Raw genomic sequence first — 23707 nt, 5'->3', positions numbered from 1 at the left:
AGTATACACTACGGGTTCGTGTCGCTCAGTCTTTAGTTTTCCATGTTGTGTTTTGTGTACTATTGTTTGTCTGTTTGTCCTTTTCATTATAGCCATGGCGTTGTGAGTTTATTTTTGACTTATGAGTTTAAATGTCCCTTTGGTATCCTTCGCCTCTCTTCTACACCACCCTTTGAAAATTCCTCTATCCAACCAAGTAAAAATAATTAATTGCATCTTCTAAATTAAAAGATTTGAAGACTGTGATTTGATTTGAAAATTAAAATTCTCCAACTTTGGAAATCTGAACCATTTTATATAGATTGTGGAAGTAAAACTGCTATATAGACACCATACAACCAGTCATATATGTTTTATATTAGAAATAAATGAGCAATCCTAATAGGAGTTAAATAAGTCCCCAAACACAGAAATTTACAGGTATTTTTAGCTGGACAGTGATATTGAAAACAATATAAGTTGCAAGCCCTTTTATCTATGGGGTAAGGATGGGATTAACAGATCAGATAACAAGGGAGGTGTTGAAAAGAAAGAAAAAATGTCCAAATAATAAAGAGTACAATGGTGAATAATGGGGTGCCCAAAGTCTCAGACCCTTATATTGGTTCAAGACTTTTAAAGTTGGGAGTAGGATATTAAAATATAGTATTCCTATGATCACGTACACATGAATTCGATCTCGTTAAACAAAACATATGTGTGAGTCCACACTTTCTTCTTAGTTGCAATTATATATTGATTCTAATTCTTTTCATACACACTATAAATGTCTCTCATCTGTTATTTAAAAGATTTGATAGTTACATTTTTATTTCAATATGTACTCTTAACCGCAGTTCGTCGCTAAAGTTTCGATTGACCTACTTGTGTTGAATGTGTGTCAATGGTGTGTACTCAACCGAAGAAGTTCGTTGTGTATTGCTTTTGGAGACTTAACGCATGCGTGGATCTATATTGTAAACAAAATGGCGACGGTGAAGGGAAAGTCGCAACCCCACGGGGGAATCGTTAGAATAGGATGTTACGAAATTGATAGAACCATTGGAAAAGGAAATTTCGCCGTCGTCAAATTGGCTACTCATATGTACACTAAAACAAAGGTAAGATAAGGCGTTACTCAGTAAACAATATATTGATACACATAAAACAGTTAGAATAACATCACTGCTCAGTCATTGGAGAAGGTTCATATACACACGTTTTGATGCGTTGTTAAGTGTCATTTGGCGAATTTTACAATTGATAAGCCTAGCATTTTTAAAGAAAACTCTACAGAGTACAACCAAGATATTACAAATTTTATAACCAGAGCACGAAGACTTCAAAATCTAAAAAGGTCGACAACCCACTTGCCATGGGGCTGAGACAGAATATTGTTTACTTATGATTGACAACTGAAACAATTGTTCATGTTGTAGTCTTATTTTTTGCAGTATGAAGATGACAGAGACATATGTCATATTGATTTGAATGGAAACTATTAAATGTTGATATAATAGGCTAATTTCCCTAAACAATGTAGATCACAAGTTTAGGGAAATTGACCATGTAAGTTTCAACATCAACCAATCAAGGGGTAGTGTTTTTTTCACAATCTGAATATTTTCTATCACCAAATCAAATTTTCTTTGTCATGTGAAGCATGAGAATTAATGGTAAAAACTTTCAACAAAAATTTATTATCTTTTCCACTGATTTTTTCTTAAAATTTGAGAATCGTTGTAGGTTTATATTTGTGGTACATGTACATTGTATACATGTATTGTCAGAAATTATTTCATTCTATTGTAAATATTATTCAGTGAATGACAACTACAGTGTCATTAAATTTCTCACCAGGTTCTCGGACCCATTTTAGAACCTTGACTGTCTAACAAGTATTGTTATCTGCAGTGGCGGATCCAGAACTTTTCCTAGGGGTGGGGCTCCAGTCATGCTTCAATGATTCCCTATATAATCAACCAAATTTTTCTGGCTATTAATCACTGCAGTAGATCTTCATGATCAATTGTTCAAAGACAACTTGACCCCAATGGGCTGAGTAAATTGACCAGCAGATTTATTCAGATTCCAAAGTTGGACCAAAGGAATTCAAATATATCTCTTTGCTAAACAGGATATTATTAGTAATGTGCATACTTTTGTATATATACTTGACAAATAAAAAAGAAGATGTGGTATGATTGCTAATGAGACAACTCTTCACAAGATACCAAATGACACAGAAATTAACAACTGCATGTACATGTATAGGTCACGGTCACCTTACATCCTTATACAATGAACAAAGCCCATATATCACATAGTCACCTATAAAAGTCCCTGAAATGACATGTAAAACAATTCAAATGAGAAGACTAACAGCCTAATTTATGTACAAAATAATGAATGAAATACAAATATATAACACAGCAACAAATGACAACTACTGAATAACAGGCTCCTAACTTCGCACAGACACGTACAGAATGTGGCAGGGTAAAACATGTTAGTGGGTGCCAAACCCTCCCCCTTATCCTTGGAGAGTGGTGCCGCCATATACAATGAGCAAAGGCACCAACCCTTACACCCCTAAGAAATATGGTAACTTGGTCTTCTTCCACCCAGTAATAAAACGCTTGTCAAAGTTGGGGGTCTGTTTGGCTCTGCGGGATGTACAAATTTGCAGCCACGTCCAGTCAGAATGGTAAAGTTTAATTTGGATGCCTCATGTGAAGAGAGTGCCACGCTCATTGCACGTTAATAACTTTTGCAACAACTCCATGAGGTGGCCTGTTGTAGGGCAAAATTTCTGTGTCTATTCACTAAATTCTAATTTTCAAGTGGCAGTCCAAATTTCCCAGACCATCATCCTTGATGGTCTAGGCCTCTCTATTAACTTGTTCTCATCCTGAACATGCATGAAATATTTGCCACTGGACATAAATCAACCAACAATAAATCATCAATCAATTATTCCCCCAGAAATATTAAGAAAATTAAAAAAATATATGCCAGAGGAGACCGGTTGTCATCTATACAAATTACTTTTTTGCTAGTTTTAGAAAGTCGTCTGCAAAGCTTCATGATAAAGACAATTTTTTTTTCATACTAAATAGAAATTATAACTAAAAGATTATTTCTTCAATGTATTCTTATAATGTACTCCCCAAGTGTCATGCAAGGCAGCTGTATTGCCACATAAAATGGCTTATTTAATGTAACAATAAGTTAACACCATGTTAAACAGGTATTTATCATGATTATGATGGGCTTATACAAAACTTTCTTTTTGCATTTGATTTGATCTTGAAAACTGAATAAGCATATGTATCTGTATACAAATGTAGCTGTGTTTTCCTTGCAGGTTGCCATTAAGATAATAGATAAAACACAGCTTGACGATGATAACATGAAGAAAATTTACAGAGAAATACAAATTATGAAAATGTTGAAACATCCTCACATCATCAGACTTTATCAGGTAAACTACATCATGTACATATGTAAATGCTTCCAATTATCATGTAAACTATATATATATATGCATCCAACAAATACATCCCTGACCCTGTACTATTGCACTGTGTTGTTGTTGAGTCACTGTTACTGTTAGGGCCTTAAATATAAGGCACTGTGTCACCCTGGTGCTATATTTTCTACCATGGTTGTATCTTGGATGATTTTATAACAGAATGTATATAGTGGCCATGGTTCTATATTTTTTGGAAAACCATTGCTATGTTAATTTCCATGGTGCTGTTTGATAATTCTGGGGAGAACACTGGTTGGTGAATGTTATATTTTTATAAATAACAACTCTACATCTCCTTATACTGGTATAAGAATTTAAAAAGAGAAATAAATGTCAGAACTTCAAAAGACTTAATATAACTGGAAAATCATATAATAGTATTAGGTGGAAAACTCATTGAACTAGCAAAGCATTTGGTACTTTGCATAGAACTGTCCTATTTCAGCAAGGTTTCATGTGCCAGAAGTTCTGGGGTAAAAGCTAAAGAATTCTGCAAGCTGGGCATATCCTGGCTCTAATTTTCACTTTTGAAGACCCTTTTTTTTAGCTCCTAATTATTGAGATTTTACACATAAAATTTGTTACTACATTGTAATTGAGAAATTGTGCAAACAACAACAGACACACATACATGTCAAGTGACATGATATTCACGTGTAATACACGCTTTGTCAACGGTTTACTCGTGAGGATTTTGTCACATGGCGTGTACACGCTTTTCACCACTTTACATGCAATTACACGCTTTTTCGTTCTTTTCATTTTTGGTCGTTAGTGATATCGCTATTCTCGGTTTTTTTCCTTATTCGGCGATAAATACCAAAAAATTCGAAGTAATTGTTTGGCTGCCACATTGTTTGTTTTTCTATATGGACAAACAGTAAAAGGTAAGTAGTTTGTTATTAGTTTTAACGATTTTGTGACTTTCTTTCAAATTCACTTTATAGGGGAAATGTGCACAGAAATAGGTCACTTTCAGGGCCTTTACCGTCGTCTAAAGTGCCAATCGTTAAGCTCAAACGATGTGTACGGCAAGATTCAAGATTTATAAATTATATTTTGGAGTTCGAGTTTAAATGATCGAGTGACAAAGAACGCATATTTTGTGCATTCTATGTTGCAATGATAAAAAAAACAATACATGTGAGAGGAGAAATACAATGTAGCTATTTGAATAAGCATTTAACATGTTTATCTAATGGAAATCAAATTTATAAAACATTTTTCTTTTTCAATTTCAGTTTCAAATCTAGCCAACACGGCAACAGATTTCTACAGGCCATGGGGATAGAAATATCACAGAACTGTTGGATCAGCTCTCATAGTACCAGCTTTCTTCTGATGAACTATCCAGTTTTAACCAGGCAATAGCAATGGGAGCAATGGCAGAGATAATAGATGACATTTTACATTGCCAAAAAAAACCCATGACATTCTTTCAAATCTTTATGAAGCTAATTCAGTCAAATATCAATTCCTACTGTGGGAGAGCCTTTTCAATTATAAAGAAATTGACACTGAATTCTGATGAGAACTTGACTATGTTACATTTGTATTGTGTGCTGTTATCAAATAAATGTAACTAAACTTGAAACTGGCAGTTGTTTTGAATATGTGCCTAGTGGTGGTGCTTTAAAAGCAACATAACAGACCCCTGTTTATTAAGATAAAAGTTCACAGTAGAATATATATATTGTTTTTTTATATTCACAAATTTGTATGAAATTATGAACATTACCACATTCATATTAACAAGTCCACATCTACGTCACGTGTTTTCACACGCTTTTTGACATATCATGTCATGTCATGACATGATTTCCCATTGTCAGAGGTTGACATGTATGCAGACACATATATTCCATACAGCTGCAATTATTAAAAACACTGTTACAGTGTATATTAGAAATGTTTTCCTGGTAACATGGTAAATACAGGTTGCTGTAACAGGATTACAGTAAAAGTAGTTATTAGGACACAGGCTTTGTCATAAACAGAGTACAAATTTCAAAATGAATGAGAGCTGACTTAATAATGCTGTATGGGCTTTGTTTATTGTTGAAAGCCGTACGGTGACCAACAGTTGTTAATTTCTGTGTCATTTTGGTCTTTTGTGGAGCGTTGTCTCATTGGAATATCTTTTTTTTTTTATATCAGCATAGGTCATAACATGTAAAACCTTTTAAACATATTGTTCCATGATCAAGTCGAAAAAATGTTGAAGAAGGTCATATATCCTTCCAATTGGGTCATTCGAATTTATTATGTCACTGTATCAATTGTTAACTATTTCACATTTTCATCCTCTCATAAACCAAGTGCAGCATGTTACGTTTTATATAACTCATTTACTGGTCATGCAAAGGGATTTTCATACTTTAGAGTCAATGACTTTAATAGTAAATTTGTCATGTGCATAACAAAGCTGTTTTAAGCTTATTGCATGGGTTAATTACCAGTTAATTTAATTGTTTTCTTTATGCAAATTCATAAGGACCAACTTTAGATTTAGGTAACAGGTTCTTCTCACTCACAGATTTCTTACAGTCTGGTTTGGTATTGTTGCAAGTTACAACACACTAGTTTCTAGAAAATTGCTGCTGCTTCATGGTTCTGTTGTCCTTAAAATGTCTATATATATATATACATTGTATGTATGATACAATCATTCAAACAAGCATGCATATTGTTTTAAAACACATTAATACATTTGTAACATGTACTTTGACAATGTTGGGCTCATTTTGAGTTCAGAGAATACATTGTATATGCGTTTGTATTGATATGATTTTTTCAAAACTTGTAGGTTTAAAGCCCCTTCCAAACAACAGTGAAAATGTAGTGTAGAATTTGATGTCATATCTGTTGTCTGGAATACATTGTATATGCGTTTGTATTGATATGATTTTTTCAAAACTTGTAGGTTTAAAGCCCCTTCCAAACAACAGTTAAAATGTAGTGTAGAATTTGATGTCATATCTGTTGTTTGGTTTTAAATGACAAGACCTTAGTATTTACACGTTCATTGTGCTGATGGTCTATTTGTAGAGTGATTATCACATACTTTTTGTCTGAAAGTGTAAATTTATACAAATTACATATCTTTACACTTTACAGAGGCTAATGCTTTTTTATTTAAAAGCTATTTATGTACACCGTGTATGTGTAAATTGATTCTCTAGTGTTCTTATTTGCCAATGCATGTATAAGTAGTAATATAATATCATAAAAATGATTCTAGATCTGACACGAATATGTGTCATTTGGTCTGGAAAATTGTCTCATTGGCAATAATACATCTACTTGCTATTTTTTAATCGGTATTAAAGCAAAAAAAATAATCTAGACTTTAGTTATACTTATTGGTTTAAATTTGTTTCTCTAACTTGTTAAAGAGTATTATTGCTATTTTACATGTACATCGAATGTGATGCTATCTGAAATGATTTTCTGATAGATTTTGTTATACATATGTGATGCTATACTTTCTAGAAACAAGATGGTATTACAAAATTCCCTGTGTACATGTACCATGGCCAGGATGCATATGCTTTAATAAAATTTGTATAGAAAAACTGCAGTTAGTGCCAAACTTGGACAGCAATAATTTTTTGTCACTAATAAATGTATGCAAGGAAAATTATAAGCACAAAACACATTAGGATAAACTTCCTTTTTGTCATGTTCCTGAATTATATTAGAGGTGATTGATTTCAAAAAAGATTAATTGATTGTTTCATGCAGAAATTTGAGGAATTTTAGCCTGTTTCACTGAGATTTCCATTTTAATTTTTTTATCCAATTTTGAGTGTACATGATGACTAGCAAATGACATGTGCTACAAAATATATATAATTTGAAGCATTAAATCCTTTGTAAGTAAGTAAGTAAGTAATTTTTATTGGTTTAAAATCCAAAATTATAGGATTGATACCAAGACAATACAAATTTGTTATACACAAACATACAAACATATATATATCATACCAATTTCATAAACATTATATGAGGAGGTGGTACCACAAAGTTATTTAGTGCTTAATAAAGCATATCTAGAAATGTACATGTTGCTTATAAATTTAACAATAATTCTTATTATATCAGTCTCAACACACGTATACAAAAATTTAAATCTTGCTTCATTAGTCATATTTAAAAAAGAGGGAACTATTTCACTAATTTTGGAAAACAGTTGGTCTCTAATTATATTTAGTTTTGTACATTTTAAAGTGAAATGAAATTCATCTTCTACTTCTAAGAGGCTCAAATGACAAATTCTTTCTTCTACAGGGATTTTAGTGTGACGTCCTTGTTCAATTCTAAGAACACTATATTACTAATACGAATTTTAGCAAAATGCCCTATTACTTTTCTGTCTATATTTACCAATAAATAGGTTTCCAATTTATAATTTTCTTTAAGCTGTCTATATGTTCTCAGCTTATTACCATGTACTGATTTATTATCACAAAATATATTTTCTTTCCAATAATTAAGATATCTATCATTAAGTTTGGTATGAATTGCATATAATAAACGCCTTTTTGAAATAGTATCATGATTTTTCCAAACATGTGAAAAATTTAATGTAGCAAGTAACTGTTCAATCTTTTTAGCAAATCCATTGGTTAATTGCAGGTTGGAAAAATATACATCTTTTAGTAAACAATTGTTATCAGATTTGATCACATGCAACTAGAAGCCAATTGACAGTTTTAAAGCTTCTATAAAAACTGGATACATACTAAGTTCAGCTAGTACTGCTAAATTGACAGCTGATTTATTTACTCCAATTAAAGTTTTTGCAAATCTAATTTGTACTTTGATGGTAGCCAATGACCAATATTTTGACTCTAGATTTGTATTATCTTTTATCATATACAGAGACAAAACTTCACTACAGTAAAGAATTATAGGTTTAACACAAGCATCAAAAAGCTTTAAGTGAGGTAATACATTGATATCTTCAGAAAATAACAGTTTTCTAATACAAAATATAGCTTTTGAGGCTTTTTTACAAAGAAGTCTCACAGCTTCCTTTGTGGATAAAATAAACAAAAGATTCATTTGGGATCATTTGTCGATAGTTGCACTTGATTTGATGGCCATAAAACTTTATCATGATCATAGATTATCCATGTAATGTCCTTCCATCATTGTTCATACAAAAATGTGAGGGAAGAAATTGATTGATTTTTGTTTGCTTAATATCAAGTGGCAAATATCTCCTTCTTTATCAGGATGAGTACAAAGTAATAAATTAGGTATGATCTCTGTCAGTGGGTTAACATTGTTAATGAATAGGAATCTGAAATGCCATTTAGAATTAGAGACCTGCCTTGTAACATGTCACATACACTCAGATTGGTGTTTCAAGGATCCTTGGCAAGGTTCTAGATCTCTTCCAATGAATAAGATATGTTCTCAGTCAGTGACCATGGGTTAATATAGTTAATGAACAGGAATTTGAAATGCCATTTAGAATTAGACACCTGCCTTGTCACATGTCACATACATGATACACTCAGATTGGTGTTTCAAGGATCCTTGAACTTACAGATGGCAAGGTTCTAGATATTTTCTCGTCCTGAACATGCATGAAATATTTGCCACTGGACGTTAAGCAACCAACAATCAATTTAAATATTTTTTCATACATGTACTGAACACCAGATTAAATATTTACACATTTCTGATACTTACTTGCTTCAACTTGCACAGATAAGCTAACTTCCCCTCATCAGCATTCATCTTACCACATGAGTTAAGTCTGGAAGACGCATGTTTACTTTAGGCACCAGGGGGTTATAAAAAATAAGTTTGAATGTTAGACATACAATTTCCAGCTCATGAGCTATGAAATCAGTCAACATTGTATTAAAATTAAACATTTTATGGATAAAACTGCTTCTTTGAAATGTGACATTGACATTTTCGGCTGATATGTTTCTTCTTTTTCTTTCAATACAGAGTCAGACTCTTCTTGAGTGAATAATGACTCTTGCTCTTAGGCCTTTCTTCTTTTTCTTTCAATACAGAGTCAGACTCTTCTTGAGTGAATAATGACTCTTGCTATAGGCCTTTCTTCCTCCATTATAAATATTATTAGATATGCATTATTGTTTTTAGTAGAAAATTTGATTTTTTGACCGTCTTATTTTCTTATTTCCATAGGTAATAGAAACAGAGAGAATGTTATACTTAGTAACAGAATATGCCAGTGGTGGTGAAATATTTGGTAAGTCATACATATATATTGGTGTGTTGTTAACTCATAAATGTGTCCACAATACTAGTATCTCAATTGTTTGTAAAAAAATTGAAAGGTCTTTCCTGTTAAGGGTATGTTTTCGTAATGTACTTTGAACGACCTTCGTTTGATAAACGACAAGCATACCTTCTGAAACTTTGCGCTGTTAACACTTAATGACCTCATCCGCCTACATTTTCGGGATCGGAAGTATGATATATTTAAAATAGACTAGATGAGCTTTCATTTGATATGCGACAACGTCATGTTCTAGAAAGTTGGATTTTTGCACTTAATAACCCCATTCAACTAATTTTTAGGGGTCAAGAATTTGATATTTAAAATGTACACATCATCACCTTTCATTTGATATACAACAACCCTATCGTAAAAGATTTTTTTGTTTTGTTTTTTGCACTCAATGACCCCATCCAACCAATTTTTGGGGGACGTCAATTTGAAATTTGAAATGTAGGCTTTATGTTCTTTCATTAGATATGCGACAACCTTACCATCTGAGAAATTTGAATTTTTGCACTAAATGACCCCACCCTTCCCCCTGGGATGAATAATAGGTTTAAAATTTTCATTTTTAAGTAGAGTTTATTGAGACCTTCAATTTGATATATCAGATGACCCCAATTGACAAAGTGCCAAAAATGATGCAATATCAACGATATAAATAGAAGTTATGAAACTTACAAAGTCAATGCAAAACATGAAAATTTTAAAATGATTTTTTGGTGTTTTTTTCCATGGAATGTTTTCGGTATTTGGTCAAACCTATAGATATATCTCAAATCTGTTAAATGGTAAATGATCTACAGTTAAAGGACAACATTATAGAAAAAGAATTGGGACAATTTCAAAATTCTCCAAGGTCACAATTAATCATCAAATATATGATGCAATAACAAACTTGAGAACCGGAAGTCGTTGAGACATGGGACTATAACCATTCAACTCAGGACCACTAGACCTTTCAAATATCACAAGGTCAAGGTCATAGTATAATGTGAAGGTCAAGGTGAAATTTCATCATGACCTGACATTGACCTCAAATTGAAGGTCTTGAATTACTGATCATCTTTGCAGTTTATAGTAGGTTGATATCTGTTACCTTTAAAAAGATACACACAAAATACTATACTTTTAAGAATCATCCCGTTGTAACTTTTGAACAGACGGTCGGACATTTTTGGGCTTATTATATAAAATGTAGAGCTCGTCGAGAGGAACATTTTATTCGATGTATGTATGCAGCAAAGTCTTATCGTTTTTCTAATATGTAAGCTTGAAATTGCAGCGGAATTTTATTTTGTACTCTGTGACCTTTGACCTTGGGTGCAAATTAAAGGTCACATGAACTAAAGATTTTTTATTGGTGAAGGTTCCAAGTCTCTACGACTTTTGGTCCCAGAATTAGAATTTTTTTTAAATTTATGTATAGTATTTTAAGGAGGCTCAAGGGTATAAAAATTTCAGAAAAAAATCAAACATTTGTTTTTCATTACAAATTTTATTTATTTCCTTTTGTAGTTGTTACTTTATCATATGGTACAAAAATCATTCAACACAATCAATTTGTGTCGGCCCCAGATGACTTTCAAAATGTATACATCATTGATAAAGTTCCAAATTATCTCCCTTTGGTGGAAAAATGCCATTTTTTGGCTCTAAAATTGAAATATCTTTTTCAACTCATTGGTGACCTATCTTTTTTCATATAATTTCCATATAAGCTGTACTTAAACTAAATTATTGTAAAATTTTAGCGATTTCTGTAATAAATTTCTTTTTTTTATTTCGATATTACCTTTATTTCTTCTAGTACTTCAACAGAAAAAAAACACCTTTACAAAAATGTATGCTTCTTTCGAAGGCAGATTGTGAGCGAAAATGAACGGTGACCCCACTTTTTTATTTTATTTTTCTATTACCTATAAGATAAAGTTCATTTATAGAAAAATATAGAGAAATCCTATATAAATGATTAAGACCCGCGAACCCCCTTAAGAGAAATAACTCCCTTTAAGGGTTGATAACAAAATAATTGTATAAGTTCATTGACATTACCATCTGTTCCTGTACATGTTGCCGTTTTCAAACCGATTCTATCTCTAATACTTTTTGAGAAAAATGCAAAGGAAAGAAATTGCTTCAAGGGGATATAACTCTCATAGGGGAGGATGCAATCCTATTCATCCTCTTATGGTAATTCATCATGATGAGATCTACCTATTGTCCAAATAATGTCATGATATCTTAAAAAACAACGAGGGGGTGCCGTGTTGAAAAAAAAACAATAAAAGGGAGATAACTTATAAAGAGGATGATGAAATCCTTAACAGGGTCATACACAATGTATCTATATGATGAGTTAATTTACAACCACTGGGTCGATGCCACCGTTGGTGAGTTTTAATTCCCCGAAGACATCACCACCCCAGTATTCAGCACTGCTGTGGCCTGTGCTGACATGATTTATCATTGATATGGTCATATTTATAAATTACCTGTTAACAAAACTTTTGAATTTTAAAATACTAAGGCTTTTCTACCTCAGGAATAGATTACCTTAGCTGTATTTGCTCTTCAACTTAGTACTAGTCTATATTTGGCCTTTTTAACTTTTTTGTATTAGACCGTCTCTGATGAGTCTTTTGTAGACAAAACATGCATCTTGGCGTAAATACAAAATTTAATCTGGTTTCAGTGATGAGTTAATTTATATCACAACACATCTTTTTAAAGAGCCCTAGACCTTCTACCTTAGTCACATTCAATGAGAATATTTTCTATACACAAATTGGGAAATTTTAACTTTTTTTTCTTAAAAGGAATTGAAAAGGATCAATTTGGAAATGGTATATGTGGCATAAACTAAATGTTCTTTTCAAACCACAAGGATATACAAAAAGAAGAAAAAGTAAAAAAAAAACCAACAGTGGCAACCTCGTGCAAATTTAAAGTAAGGGGATGTAGTATGATTATGATGAGACAACTATTTATCCATGATAGTCCAACAAAGGTTGATGTAAGTAGTTTTAGGTCACTGTATGACTTTCAACAATGAGCAAGACCTGTACCATATATTCAGTTTTATAATGCACTGACATAATAGAATGTAAAATTCAATTGAAAAAAGTGGAAGTCTGATTATTGACAAAACAATTGAACAAATATGACAGACTTGAATTAATGTTCAATGACACTCACTCAATTAAAGTCCCCAGACTTGGGACAGGTATTTTAAGAATGTGGTGGGGTTTAACATGTTTATGAGGGCTCAACCTTCCCCTAAACTGGCAAAGTGGGGAATTAGAACAAAGCATTAAAATCAGTGGGAAATGACTTGACTCATCAGAAAGGTAAAAATTACCCCAAAAACCCTAAAATGAAGACAAAGGACACATCGTACCGATCTAAGACATACAAATTATTAATAGAAAGTACAGTCTGATGTCCCATGGGTCAAGTTTTTATCAGGACCGCTTTTACAATTTTGCAGATCATTTGGTGGCACATGGTAGAATGAATGAAAGAGAAGCAAGAAAGAAATTTAAACAAATCATTGCAGCAGTATCATATTGCCATAGTCGTCAAATTGTACATCGGGATTTAAAAGCAGAAAATTTATTGCTGGATGCCAGTCTTAACATAAAAATAGCTGGTAAGTTTATAACATTGTTTTGAAAAACATGTTTAAGAATGCCATTGAAAGTGCAAAAATGTTCTACAAAGTATATGATCTAAATTTACAAATAAGTCAACATTGAAAAATCATCAATTATCCCGGTATAGGAGTAATTGCCCTTGATTTTTTTTGTTATGATTTTGAAAGTGTTGATGAATTATTCTTATTATTCATGATAAACTTCATGAACCAATGAAAGATGATTATTATACCTTCACTATTACTTATTCTTTTATTTTGTAAAGATTGGAAGTACATGTATTAAGTCCCAATTCTTTCCTAAGGCCTTGTCATCTTCCACTAAGATGGAACCAGGTTGACCACTAAATCTCTACACACTGAAATATAGTTCCCAATACTTCTCGTGTCTATGTAAATATGCATTGTCAGATGAAGGTCTTGTTATATTGTTTAATTTAGAGCAGTTATGAATGTCATTAGTTTGGACTAGCTATTTGCTGCCTAGTTTGATTAAGTACTAATACAATATCATTATGATTGACTCATCTATCAGAACTCATTTAATCATCTTGCATTTTTGTAATTTTAACATATAGAAAAGTACAAAACCCTTACTAAAAACTACGCAATCATCTCCATTTTAAGTACATAATTTGAAAGTATATTTTCCTTTGTGTCTTTATACCAAAGTTAATATCGACAATGATTAGAAACAATATTACGGACAGATCACCTTATTCAGGTTATATAATTACTTTATCTGGATAGTAGAAATTCTCTTGTTTGTGTTTTTTTTTTACTAGCAGATGTAGATTTGACACATTGAGTTGACAGTCAAGTTTATTAGTGATTTACTGGGCGATAACTGGACACCATCAGTTAACACAACACATGGCATTGCCAGCTTTCCTCCTACAAATCAATAGTGCTAAATGCTAAATTATTTTCCTGAAAAAATGATAGGTGTTGATGATGACTTTTTATTTTTTTATATAAATATTATAGAATTGTCAATAATTTCCTACTTTGATATTCCTTAGGAGTCATTTTTGGGTTTTTGGTTCATCTTACTACAAATGTAACTAACATCAGTTTTCTCAAATTTGAAAAAATATAACTGTTACAGATGACATGATAATCCTTTGGCTTTGATAGGAAAAAGTTGAGTGAGATATTGAATCCTTTATATTCTATTATCTGTGTTCAATAAATAACAACAGTTTATCTACTGTTGACATATAGTATAGTGAAAGAAGACAAGTATTGGTGTTATACATGTATAGATTGTTTAATAAATCTCTATTAGTAGCTGGTATATAAACACCTAAGTACAAAAAAGTAATACGATATTTCAGACATATATAAGATAACTCTTTTACAGCTCAATATCTCTTTGGCAATTTAAAGATATCTCTTGGCTCTTGGATAGTTAAAAGTTTGAAATAATTATTATTAGGGAAATTCCCTCCCTTGTCTGACTTACTGGGTAGAGAAAATCTGTTAAGTTTTTTTTAAACTTGTCCTGCTGCAGGTTGGGTTTAAAAAAATTACAAAAAATATTTGAACTAAATGCTGCAGTTTGGGTTTCAAAAAATGACAAATAATGTTTGAACTAAATGTAATAAAACTATTAAGACATTATCTGTCTACCAATTGAATGGGAATTTTTCAGAAACTTCTACATGTTCAAGTTGGCCACAACACAATATTGACTTTGCCAATTTCTTCATAGAAGATTAAGATTAGGTAGGCAATCCCACCTGAAATTTTAAATATGTAAAATGATTACATTCATTTTGTTCATCATTGTTTATTGGGCTAATCTGTTGCCTAATTTGGTAAATATAAGAGTTGGCAACCCAAAACACACCTACCCACAGTGGCACTTTTATAACTCTTAAACTATTGAATTAATTCCCATGTTTATTTATCTTACACATTATACAGTGAAAAATAATATTGTGTACTTTCTTTTTTATTTGTGACCAAATGTTTCATTAGTTGGTTTCGCTAGATTACTTGATGGAAATTTTGTGATCTATATGTACTGAATCTTGTTTTTCCCAGTTTCTGCTCGACTAGTCTTTTATCTATATAAAATGCTGTAGTATATAATCATGTTCTGTGCTATAGTCCTTGAAGGTGGAATATAATTTGCATAGTTTAGAACTGAAGACTTAAATGTCAAACCATCATTGGAATATATTATTTCCATAACAGGAAGGCAGTCTTCTTTGATAAATCAATCCCACGGCTCTTAATATACAACAAACATTCTAGGAAGTATTTATTCTTCCTTAAGACAAATGAATTATGAAAAGAATTATCAAGGCTGGTAGCTTTCCTACACACAACTTTTATTAACAATGGGCAAATCTAAGAAAGAACAGACGGTAGAGTTACTTAATATTCCAGACACAAATTGCAAATTTTTGTGAGGGGTGTAATAAAGGTTTCAATTCAAATTAAGATAGAAACTTGGAAATAATATTTTCCAAAAAATTGATCTATACTTTAATGGAAGCTGAAAATCAGAGACAAGAAAAATGCAAAAAACAAAAATCTTGCGAGCTGTTTTGACCCTAAAAATCGTAAAATTAAAACTCTTCAAAGAATAAGCAACTTTACAAAAATCCTAAATGTTTCCTGGCAAAATGAAATCTCTCTTCATTTGACCTTAACCAGAAACAATCAGCAAGCCTCAAGTTGACAATACAATTGCGATTTCCATATGACCCTTGATGTTTGGACATTTAGTTATTTGATATTCTGAACAATGCTTAGTTTTGGCTGAATCAATATTGAAGAAAGTTTTTTTCTCTCTACAATTGATGGATTGTTGATGAATGTCCGATATTTTATAAATATCAGTTGTAGGAGGTGATGTAAATTAATTATTATGTGGTGTTTAAGACCGACAAAACAATCCACTACAAATCAAGTTTGATATTTGTGATAGAAGGAGAAGTTAGTTTCCATCTATACATCCGATGTTAAGAATCAATAGAATTACATCATCTACCAACCTTGATATTTCAGATAAGTTAGAAGTAACACAGTCTTGTGTAAATTTCATTTTACAAATACAATATTCAATTGGATTCCAAGTGTTTTTTAGTTTAGAAAGTCCCAAGCTTAAAAGTTAAATCTAATCAAGTCGCGTCACACAGTTTTGCCGTAAACTTTCATTTGTCAATATTCTGAAGGCATTTGGGAGTTTAAACATTTATAATAGACATTTTATAAACAAATTACTTTTTCTATTTACAATTATGTCTCCGAAAATCAAATTTTCAAGCTCTTTTAACTGGTTGACATTTCTGGTGATAAAATCTCAACGTCATTCTAAATTTTGATGATTGTGTTGAAGAACTTTCTAAGAGGCAATTAGTTCTTGGCATTTCATTGAGAAATTTATTAAAAAAAAATGGTATATATGTCGTTCAAAAAAACCAAACAAGACAAAGAAACCTTTCATGATTGACAAAGTTTGTCAATTTCAATGATTATAAATTGGTACACAATTTAACTGAGGTAAAAACAGGGAAAAGATACCAAGATATAATCAATAACCAAGAAAATTGTCCCCAGAAAAATGTACCAACCCATTAATATTACAGGAAAAAATAAAACTGACAACAGCAGCCCATAAAACTTATGTATATTTTTAAGAGCTTCAAAGTTCTTTCAATGTATTAATTCAAAATGGCAGAATGATGAAAAGCCTTATTATGAGATTCTGAAAAATATTCAGATAAAAGTCAAATCTGTAAACCAAAAAAGATATAATTCTACTTTCTATTTCTTATATTGACCTACATATGTACATATAACAACATCTTTCAAAGGTGTTAATTTGGTATACTGTGAATTCATTTATTTTAGTGGATACCAACTTTCGTGGTTTGAGGAAATCTTGCATATTCGTGGATATTTAGTTTCGTTGTTGTGGCAAAGTCTGCATTAATTCGTTTAGAAAGTGTGTTATTCGTTGAACATCTAAATTCGTGGTTCTTTCGTTCCCACGAAATTCACGAATATTTGTATTCAATGAATATTAATGAATCCACAGTAATATCTTTGTTTGTTGCTCAACACTAATTTTGTGAAAAAGGATGTGTGAAACGGTCAGGTTTAGGTCAAACATGTTCACATCCGCATGTTCATGACATCTTAGACCATTTCACTGACCTTTTACTCTAAAGTGTCTAAAGATCATCAAAAAGAAATAGCATGAATTAAAAACAAGTGCATTTTTTGTAATTTCAGGGGAGCCATCAAAGTTGAATCATAGTTGCTACTTTGCCCCTCACTTTCCTCAAGATGAAGCAAGTTTTTTTTTTTATTGTTTCTGCAAATGGCAATGTTCACTTTTGGCAAAATATGGCCTTGAAACTCTATCATAAAATATAAAAAAAGTCACAATCTGGTTCTTAAAGGGAAAAGTCGTGATTTTAGCCGTCATGGTTCACCGTTCCAGGCAACATTTTGTATGAATGATAAACAGTAGTCATAATTTTAGACACAGAAATGTAAAAAAAGAATTAAAATTAATTTAGGGGAGTAATAAGGTCTCATAATAACTGTATAGCCGTTGTATATTTTTATATTTTGCAACTGATAAGCTCACTTTTAAATGAATTATGACTTCTGATTACTTTTGTAACGATTAAATACTGAATTAGTTTAATTGATTAAATTAATAAATAATAATAGCCATCTAAACAGCAGTGCATGAACTAAAAATTGTAATATTTTAAATTAGAATCGGTAACCTTTAATATTTGAAACAGATAATTAGTCCATCCAAAGCGATCTTTATTAACATGTTCAGTAATAAATGTTCTCATCAAAATATTTTTAAATCTCACAACGCACAAATACTTCAGCTATTTGAAAAAAAAACAATGTTTAAAAATTTGACAAGAAAGGACCGATTTTGGCCTCAAATTTCAGTTTCATCTGACGAAAGATCTTGACCACTTTTTAAACACTTAAGTTTCAATTTCATATGATGCAATTAATTTATGTGAAAGATTTTAACTTATTTAGTCATTAAAAACGATCTGATTCAGGCTCAAATATGAGAAATCTACCAAATATGCGAAAAAATGTCACTTTTCAGATGGTTTTTGTCAAAAACGAAAGTGGCCGCATCCGTGTTCATCCTCAATTTTTATATATGTTATGTATTATCATCAAATACAACTTCCATTTCAATATTTTGGATGAACACGAATGCGGCCACCTCGTTTTACACGGAAACCGTCTAAAATTTAACTAAAATGCTGGAATTGTGAAGATTTCAGTAATTTAGCATGAATTAAGGGTGCTAGTTCTCAATATATGTGCATTGTATTGTCAAAAAGAGCCCATATTTATATAACAGAACCTTTCTACTATCCAATAAATGACTAAAAGTTTACATTTTAACAATTTTGTAAAACTGCTATATTTTGGGGCCAAAAAGGGGTCTTACTGGACCTACTCCTTTAATGATTTTCTTGGAATGGAATTGAAAAATTAAGAACAGATATTCTTTTCAAGTGTGAAAAACATCAACAGAATTTATACATCACCTTTAAATAGACTTATTAAAAGGGGATATAGTTACGATACTGTTGTCAGGTCATTAAAGATTGCATATTTTGGCTTTAACATTGATTCACTGATAGGGTCTTTGCATCGGCACTAAACACATTTATTTCTAAAAAAACAGTTGTTGGCATGACACGGGTTATGTTCTTCTCATATATTTTATGATAGTATGATACTAAACCCCTAACGGGAGGGATTGTACCTGATATTCATATGATGAAGACATAATCTTTCAATCAGTTTAATTGAGGTCTGGAGCTGGCATGTCAGTTAACTGCTAGTAGTCTGTTGTTATTTATGTATTATTGTCATTTTATTTATTTTCTTTTGTTACATCTTTTGACATCAGACTCGGACTTCTCTTGAACTGAATTTTAATGTGCGTATTGTTATTCTTTTACTTTTCTACATTGGCTAGAGGTATAGGGGGAGGGTTGAGATCTCATAAACATGTTTAACCCCGCCGCAATTTTGCGCCTGTCCCAAGTCAGGAGCCTCTGGCCTTTGTTAGTCTTGTATGATTTTAAATTTTAGTTTCTTGTGTATAATTCGGAGTTTAGTATGACGTCCATTATCACTGTACTATTATGCATATTTTAGGGGCCAGCTGAAGGACACCTACGGGTGCGGGAATTCTCGCTACATTGAAGACCCATTGGTTGCCTTCGGCTGTTGTTTGCTCTATGGTCGGGTGGTTGTCGCTTTGACATATTCACCATTTCCTTTCTCAATTTTATAATCGGGAATGTCCTTATTAAAATAGTCTTTGTCTCGCAATGTATTATACTTTAGCTATTTTACCTCAATGTTTTAAAAAAAAGACAACGAATTTAATGTCATCTTTCCCAATTTCTGAATGTAATTATAAGCCTGTTTTAACTGTCAAGAAAACCCCTTAAACAGACAAGCAGATTAGTCTTTAAATTTCTGTTATTAAATATCAAGAAAGAAAATAAATCCTGAAATTGATTTGAAACTTTGATACACAATAGTTTTCCTGGAAAATATTCACATCCCTTAGGGATAATTAGTGTACGTCCAGTTGCATATATATTACATGCATGTCAGAACAATTGTGGTGATGACGAATTTCTTCCTTTATTGGAGAACAATCTAATTGAATTTTTACTATGTTCATAACTTCGTCAATCGACCTGTTTTTAAATCAAAATTGTTCTCTTCTTCTTCTTTTGGTATACAATAGTCTATGGACATTCGATGATTACATACTGGTGGCATACGTGGACTTGGCTATTTACAAAACTTTTACCCTAATTCACTCAAAATGTATGTTTCTTACTTATATTCAATATATACATGTACAATGTATATATTTGAAATTGCGCTATAGTTCCGTAACTTTCTATCCAGGCGTATAAACAAAGGGTCCACAAGTGAGTAAATTTTTTTTTTTTTAAATATTTCTGGTATATTCCAATGGTATGTCTTTCAAAGTATATACATTTTTAGCTCACCTGGCCCGAAGGGCCAAGTGAGCTTTTCTCATCACTTGGCGTCCGTCGTCCGTCGTCGTCCGTCGTCGTTAACTTTTTCAAAAATCTTCTCCTCTGAAACTACTGGGCCAAATCAAACCAAACTTGGCCACAATCATCATTGGGGTATCTAGTTTAAAAAATGTGTGACGTGACCTGGTCAACCAACCAAGATGGCCGCCACGGCTAAAAATAGAACATAGGGGTAAAATGCAGTTTTTGGCTTATAACTCAAAAACCAAAGCATTTAGAGCAAATCTGACAGGGGTAAAAATGTTTATCAGGTCAAGATCTATCTGCCCTGAAATTTTCAGATGAATCGGTCAATCGGTTGTTGGGTTGCTGCCCCTGAATTGGTAATTTTGAGAAAATTTTGCTGTTTTTGGTTATTATCTTGAATATTATTATAGATAGAGATAAACTGTAAACAGCAATAATGTTCAGCAAGTAAGATCTACAAATAAGTCAACATGACCAAAATGGTCAGTTGACCCGTTTAGGAGTTATTGCCCTTTATAGTCAATTTTTAACCATTTTTCGTTAATTAAAGTAATCTTTTACAAAAATCTTCTCCTCTGAAACTACTGGGCCAAATTAATCCAAACTTGGCGACAATCATCTTTGGGGTATCTAGTTTAAAAAATGTGTGGCGTGACCTGGTCAACCAACCAAGATGGCCGCCACGGCTAAAAATAGAACAAAGGGGTAAAATGCAGTTTTTGGCTTATAACTCAAAAACCAAAGCATTTTGAGGAAATCTGGCGGGATAAAAATGTTTATCAGGTCAAGATCTATCTGCCCTGAAATTTTCAGATGAATCGGTCAATCGGTTGTTGGGTTGCTGCCCCTGAATTGGTAATTTTGAGGAAATTTTGCTGTTTTTGGTTATTATCTTGAATATTATTATAGATAGAGATAAATTGTAAACAGCAATAATGTTCAGCAAAGTAAGATCTACAAATAAGTCAACATGACCAAAATGGTCAGTTGACCCCTTTAGGAGTTATTGCCCTTTATAGTCAATCTTTAACCATTTTTCATAAATCTAAGTAATCTTTTACAAAATCTCCACTGAAACTACTAGGCCACAATCATCTTTGGGGTATCTAGTTTGAAAAATGTGTTCGATGACCTGGCCATTCAACCAAGATGGCCGCCACGGCTAAAAATAGAACATAGGGGTAAAATGCAGTTTTTGGCTTATAACTATGAATTCAAAGCATCTAGAGCAAATCTGACAAGAAGTTAAATTGTTAATCAAGTCAATATCTATCTGCCCTGAATTTTTCAGATGAATTGGACAACTGGTTGTTGGGTTGCTGCCCTCCAATTGGTAATTTTTAAAGAAATTTTGCCGTTTTTGGTTATCTTGAATACTATTATAGATAGCGATAAACTGTAAACAGCAATAATGTTCAGCAAAGTAAGATCTACAAATAAGTCAACATGACCTAAATGGTCAATTGACCCCTTAAGGAGTTATTGCCCTTTATAGTCAATTTTTAACAATTTTCATTAATTTGGTAAATTTATGTAAATTTTTACCAAATATAGTTCTCTGTTACTAATGGGCAAAGTTCATTATAGATATAATTGTAAGAAGCAAAATCGTTCAGTAAAGTAAGAACTTCAAACACATCACCATCACCAAAATACAATTTTGTCATGAATCCATTTGTGTCCTTTGTTTAATATGCACATAGACCAAGGTGAGCGACACAGGCTCTTTAGAGCCTCTAGTTTTTGTACTCACATTTTCCCAAATTTACCTTTGGAAAAAATATGTAAATAGATTTTTATTTTATCATTTTTCTACATTTTTTGGGGGGTATTATTTAGATTTTTATAAATAATATTCTTAACACCAGAAATGTTATTTATAAACAAGCGTATGTGTTTAGTAATGACTAGTATATCACTTTCGGACACGCAAGACCATTCAAAATAGAAAGTTGCAAGTTATCAGCCGTGTACACTCCTCAATACCCTCAGAACTGAGCAGTGAAACCATGCATGAACTTGCAAGTCTGACAGGAAATCGCTTGAATACCTGGACGTGTCACCTCACAATACCTTTGGGAGTATAATACCTTTTGCCATGCTGGTGATCAGATAAGGGAAGGTCCGAAATTATTAAAATCAAGTTAATCACATAAAAGAACTATGAACAAATTAGATTTTCGAAAACAATTTTCTCGGAACACTTATTTATGATTTCAACTTTGACTTTTTAACTAATTCCAATATAAACAGTTCGAAAATGACAGACCACAGTTGTTTAAAAGTTAATAACATTTTCTGTATCAAGTTAGTTAGTCGGATAAAACAACCCTACGATTGACAAGATCTAGCAGAATAAAACTTTAATATCTATGAATTTGAGCATTTTTGGGATACAAGTTGTGGAAAAATTGAACCTAGACTGACGTTACAATATGAATAATACATAACTAAGATGTCAAAGCTTTGTCATTTATTATTTGTGAGGTGCCAAAAAGAAGTTATTTTCTATCAAAAATATTATCACAACTATTTCTATGTGAAATGTGGTATATTTTTGCCTGATTTAAAATATGAAAATCTAAGGGCCAAATTTAGGCCTTCGTGATTGGCTCATTCCTTTTATGCCATTGGTGAAGATGAATTTGGCATGCCATTGATAAACAATTGCCCATCTTAAAGGGGCACTAGCTACGAAATATATAAACAAATCTAATGTATTATTTTTTTGTCTCAATCAATAATAAAATGCAAACAGTGGAATAATAATTCGCTTTTAGCAGATAGTATGGTTTAATTTTGCCAAAATAAGCTTATAAACAATTGAAAATGATTTATTCACTTGCAAGTGAATAATTCGACCTCATTGAATCCGTATTCATGTGAACTTCAATTTAATTACTTAGCTTGAGAGGGATAACAAGTGAATTGTATGTGTAAAGTTATTCAAAGGAAAAGAATGTCAACAGGAAAGTGTAACAAAGGTAAATCATTTGATTGACTGATTCGATCAACAAAAAAATCATTCTTATAAAGGTAAAAACAATGATAAACATTTATTATTCATCTATAATATGAAATTAAATAGACCTAGAATAATCCAACAGCACAAGTTTGCTTAATCTATATATATATCTATTTATGTTTACATCGCTTATATGGTCATCGGATGATTTAGAGGTCAACTCGATAAT

The 23707-nt window shown here is 31.9% G+C and overlaps 1 protein-coding gene across 8 annotated transcripts in view; it reads left to right on the top strand.

The window, feature by feature from the left end:
- Positions 1–915: 915 nt before the first annotated feature.
- The window catches only part of LOC139525545 (serine/threonine-protein kinase SIK3-like), a 62889-nt gene continuing 40097 nt past the window's right edge, over positions 916–23707 (top strand). For 7 of the 8 annotated variants that reach the window (XM_071320962.1, XM_071320963.1, XM_071320968.1 and 4 more), the window contains exons 1-4: positions 930–1100; positions 3347–3463; positions 9689–9752; positions 13276–13437. In XM_071320962.1, the coding sequence (XP_071177063.1) occupies positions 966–1100; positions 3347–3463; positions 9689–9752; positions 13276–13437 (478 nt within the window). In that variant the 5' untranslated portion in view covers positions 930–965. Of the gene's footprint in view, positions 1101–3346; positions 3464–9688; positions 9753–13275; positions 13438–23707 lie in introns of all 8 variants that reach the window. The other variant, XM_071320964.1, reaches the window with a different exon arrangement.

The sequence above is a fragment of the Mytilus edulis genome, chromosome 5 (assembly GCF_963676685.1).
Source record: "Mytilus edulis chromosome 5, xbMytEdul2.2, whole genome shotgun sequence".
Taxonomy (NCBI): Eukaryota; Metazoa; Mollusca; class Bivalvia; order Mytilida; family Mytilidae; genus Mytilus; species Mytilus edulis.
The sequence above is the reverse complement of the archived record's forward strand: the minus strand, read 5'-3'. Positions and strand labels throughout refer to the sequence as shown.